The 5,012-nt window shown below is 43.8% G+C and overlaps 1 protein-coding gene across 1 annotated transcript; it reads right to left on the reverse strand.

Moving 5' to 3' along the window:
- Window positions 1-3,335: 3,335 nt before the first annotated feature.
- LOC121437193 (protein BEX2-like) lies at window positions 3,336-3,970 on the reverse strand. Its single transcript, XM_041637045.1, has one exon. It carries the CDS (start codon window positions 3,963-3,965, stop codon window positions 3,579-3,581), a length of 387 nt encoding a protein of 128 aa, XP_041492979.1. The 5' UTR covers window positions 3,966-3,970; the 3' UTR covers window positions 3,336-3,578.
- Between the last annotated feature and the right edge of the window lie 1,042 nt (window positions 3,971-5,012).

Raw genomic sequence — 5,012 nt, forward strand, 5'->3', positions numbered from 1 at the left:
AGATTGCCTTGCAGTAATGGGGACCTGCATTTTATCCTCAGAGCCAACGTTTTATAAAATATGGAAGTTTGACATGACGTCAAGTGCTTATAAACCTAGCCCTGGGAAGGTAGAGATCAATCTCCTGAGGCTGCTGGCATCTCCGTCGGCTCTGCCTTTTTTCTCCCCGTATTCATTTTGGATTTTTCTCCCTAGCTATATTTTGCTCTGTTATAGGTCAAAGCAGCTTCTTTACTAACCAATTAACTAACTAAAACATATTCACAGCATATGAAGGGACATCCCACATCAGAGAGATCCTGTCCTAAAAAAAAAAAAAAAAAGTTAAGAATACTGACTGCTCTTCTGGATGACTCGAGCTCAATTCCCAGCACCCACAAGCAACTTCCAACTGTCTATAATTCCAGTTCCAAGGGACCCAATGCCCTCTTCCAGCCTCCTCAGATACCAGGTACAGCCATAGTGAACACATAGATATATCTGCAGGCAAAACACCCATTCACATAAAATAAGTAAAATTAGAAATGAAGAAGTGAACATTATATGAAGAACAACACTTAAAGTTGTCCTCTGCTTTCCACAGGCAGGCATACATACATCTTCACACACCTGTACACACACATAGACATGCACAACTCCCACACACATTCATAAAAAGAAAACCATAATGTTTTATTTCTTATTCTGTGTCTAATTTCAAACATAGCATGTAAAACAATCTGACTTTATGATACCAAAGATCTGAAGTCATGAGTCCAGGGTGATTCATCTGAGTCCTCTGCCTCAAGATCTTTTACAAAGTTGTAATCAAGATATAGACCGGGCCTAGCATTTTACTGCTCATTGTGGAAAGTTCCACCTCAGTATATATACTCCAGTTATATACACCTGACTGGAGTATATAAAAGAACCATATGAGTAAACCATAGGGAAAAAGCCGGTAAGCAGTTCTCATCCATGGCCTCTGCATCTGATTCTGTCTCCAGGTTTCTGCCCTGAGTTCCTGCTCTGACTTCCCCCAGGAGTGGACTTATAAATTATAAGATGAAATAAAATCTGTCACCCCCAAGTTATGTTTGGTCATGGTGTCCTATTACAGCAGTAGAAATGCTAACTAAGGCAGTATTTTCACAAATACAGATTTACAATGGAAAGATTGTGTCAACATCTATTCAGATATTGCTGGAGCAATGATGGCTAAGAAAGGTAGGCTTGTAGGAAAAACAAAGGATTTTGTAATAAGAATATTATTTTTAACCACTGTATAATCCACTGAAAAGCATTTGAAGTTAACTATAGTTCCCCTTTAAGAATGGGGATAATAAGCATATATATATATATATATATATATATATATATATATATATATATATATATCAGTAACTTTTTAGACATTAATGAGCAGCAAAATCACCAAAGATGATGTTAGTCAAAAATGAAAGTTCTAGACTCCTATTTAGTGAACCTAGGATGGGACCTTACATTCATGTATAAACTCATAATTTAATATACACCAAGTGATTTTTGTACCACTAATAGATTAGCATACTGTCAAGAACATTTAGTCATTTATAAATAAGTCCAGTCATTTTAGAAATTGCAAACAATCTCTTCTAGTAAAGGAAGTTATACATTCAGAGTTACTTCTGTCGCTAGGAACTGTACTCAGACAAAAAAAGAGCTCCAGACTCAATCATTATTTTTGTCCTTTTGAACATGCCTGCTCCTAACCAGGCAGAAATCATAGCATGATCAGCAGAGACTGCATCCTTGATCAGAAAATAGGAAGTATGCAGGACTACTGCCACCTGCTCTTGGTACCTAAAAGGAAGAATTTGCAGGTAGGGCTCTTGTCTAGTAGGTGAGGAGGGCTGAAAACTAGGTAAACCATACCCTGTGGCCTTGCTTCACTTGCGTGAAAATAATGTCATTCTCGATTTGTAAAAAATATTCTTTGGCTTCTCTGTGTGGCTACAAGCCTTAGTTTTTGCTAATGAATATTAAGTGGCCTTGCTTTTTTTATAACGTGATTTAAAGTATTGTATTTCTTCCCTCAAGTACAGAGAAAAATAAACCACCCAGGCTTTATCAGCCTGTATTTCTCACAACAAATTGATTGGATTGAGAAGTGCCCAGAGAATTACTAACATAAACATCTGTTTCTATGAAGGTGAGCAAAACAACAAAAAAGACTTGCCCATAAGGAGGGCAGAACAATCCCATTAGCTGGGGTCAGGGATGGAATGAAGGCAGAAACAGTGGTGTTCACTCTCATTCCCTTTCCCCCACTCCAGGCCACAGTGGTGTGAGCTACTCTGCTGCACAACATCCTCCCCACAATAATAGGGGAAACTATTTGCAACCAGGAACCAAAATAAATCCTTTCTCCCTTTGAGTTGTTCATACTGGGTACTTAATAACATGCGTGAAAAGTATAAGATCATTTTTTTTTGTTACTGGTCAGGATCTGGGCAAAGTGTTTACAGGTCCCAGGTCTCTTAAACAAATAATTGGGGGGGGGAGCTCCCAAAATTGCTAAAGAAGCAAGGTGAATTTTGATCAAAGCAAAGCAATAGTGTAGGTTACAGAGGGATACATTGTCAGCATTGACAGTAAGCCACATGAGTGAAAACACTCAAGGTCCCCATTATAGTTCAAGGCTTCCTTTCATGGGATTTAAGAGAAGGTTACTATGAGACATAGTTTAGGTGATTCTCTTACTTTGGTTGACAGATCAAGTCATACATTCATTTTCCGTAATACATATGTCCCTTGTCACCGTGCATCCGATTTTAATATGCATGCCCAGTCATTCATAGGCATACAATGCTATATAAGGAATTATCCTTAAAAGGTTACTGCAGGATATAGTTTTGCCTTAAAGTGCATATATCCCAAACCAGTCTAAGACAGAAGGAGCAGCCCTTCTGTTCTCCACACCCAGATACCTTGAGAATTCACTTGAATAGAAACAATCTAAGTGTGATTGTTACCTGGGTGTAACACACTATTATTTGTTGAGAGATGGGAGTGTGTGTAGCACGCCGCAGGTGAGGGGCTGAAGGGGTTCTGCCATTGTTTGCTTCATTCTTTGGAGAGGGTTATGTGTATGCACACAGGAGAAAGGAATAGGTAGCAAAGTGTATTGTTAGACCACGGAAAGCTGGGTATAACCAAAAACAAATGGGGGCCCCAGGGTACTAAAATGTCTCCTGTTTTTCTGCCTCACTTTCACAGAAATGAGTCCCAGTATTAAACCTTTTTACAATTTAATTCCACCACTTTCCCTTTGAGTTTGGCATATATAAGTAGCCTTTAAATAATAAATACTAAGATTGCTTTTTAAATCTGCTTTATTAGCTCCACAATATATACTGAGATTCTTTCCATGCATTAGATAAATTCTGCTAACAACAAAAAAATTAAGACTGAATCAAAAACACAAGTTTCAATTAGAAGCTGGCAGTACGCGGAGACCCATGAGGAACAAGTAACATCAAAAATTTTACAACCGTACATCACAAACATTAAGTTTTTGAAGCAGGGGTCCCCGTATTATCTTCAGAGAAAACCAGGATTCAGGGCATAAGGCAAAACTCATCATGATGGTCATGGTGCGGGGGGTCAGTGCTAACTGCCCGCTGAGTATGGCTCAGCTGCCTTTCCCTCAACTTCTCCATGAGCTGTCTCACATCCTCCCCAAACCTTTCCCTGTTCTCCTCTCTCATCCTTGCCTGGGGCTCTCCGACCCTGTGCATCAGGTCCCATCTATAGTGCACAATGGGCTGCCTAATGCGGAAGCGCCTGCGATTTCCTCGAGGCGCAGAGTATTCAGCTTCAAGAGGCAGGACCACAGGCTGCACCCTTTTCTTAGCACCCTGCGGCTTTTCTTCCTTTTCCTCCTTGCTCTGATGGTCATTTTCCATGTTGAGATTTTTTCCTCCTTGTTCCTCTTTGGATTCCATTTCTCCTGGAAGACAAGGGAATTGTTCAAAGGTTCAGCACCGAGGACAGAGGCCCGTTTTCAACATTCACTATCTTGAATGTCCATATGTTTACTTTGTTTTTCAATTTTATTTTCCTACCTGAAAGGCCCAACACGCCCTCTAGGGGGCCCCCAGTCCCATCCCCTCCCTCTCCACAATCCACCATTTTCCCTGTAGATCTATCTCCAAGGTTTTTGCAGGCATCAAAATGGAGGATGAAGTTAGTGGATGGGGGTGGTAGGTGGTGAGGGAGATGGGACGTATAATGGGAGAGATGGGATGGAAGGTGGGAAGGAATAGATGGGGTATCTGACATTCCAGACTGGGCTTCCCGCACGCTCCTCTAGCCCCTCCTCCCCACCCAGACACACACACGCAGCCCCTGAACCGACCTGGGCCTATCCCTTGCCGCGTAGACCTGTTCTCAATTGTCGCTGCCAGATGCTCCTCAGCGATTCTCGGCTAGCAGACCTGCAGACAGGGAGGGATGGGAGCGACTCAGTGTGGAACTCAGTTCCGCACTCTGCACCTCTCCGCCTGCATCCCCACTGCCCATCCCCTTTACCCCGCCTCCCTCAGCCACCATCAGCCAGTCTCCTTCTTCACTCTCTAGGGCTAGGTTCAGTGCTCTCCTCCACAGGCCCACCCGACCGCCCAGGGGCGCCCCTTCATGGGCTCAGCCACGGTTCTCTTTGCGGTGCAGAAAGCCGCGGTGCCGCTGCACGGTCCTCCCTTGCGCTTCATTGCACCCGGAGGCTGTCACCCTCAGGGCAGCTGCATGCGGGCCCCTTACCTGCTCCGCTCGCCCAGGGCCCTATGCCAGCCCGCCATGCGCAGGGAAGCACGGAGCTGGTGTCCAGACGCGAGTGACGACTGCACCCAAGGCTGCATCTTTCTGCAGCCCCGGGTCACGTGAGGGCCCCGCGTCACAGCCAAGCTCGCTCCCCAGCTCAGGAGGCCAGTTCGACAAGAGGCTCCGCCCAGCTTCCCTCTGTGAGCATGCAAGTCACGCCTCAGCCATCACTC

The sequence above is a fragment of the Microtus oregoni genome, unplaced genomic scaffold (genome assembly GCF_018167655.1).
Source record: "Microtus oregoni isolate MIOR12 unplaced genomic scaffold, Mior012 000050F_ref0000143, whole genome shotgun sequence".
Classification (NCBI taxonomy): domain Eukaryota; kingdom Metazoa; phylum Chordata; class Mammalia; order Rodentia; family Cricetidae; genus Microtus; species Microtus oregoni.

Excerpts from the sequence above, each read along its gene's own strand:
- LOC121437193 (XM_041637045.1), bottom strand. The coding sequence starts at position 3,965 with ATGGAATCCAAAGAGGAACAAGGAGGAAAAAATCTCAACATGGAAAAT.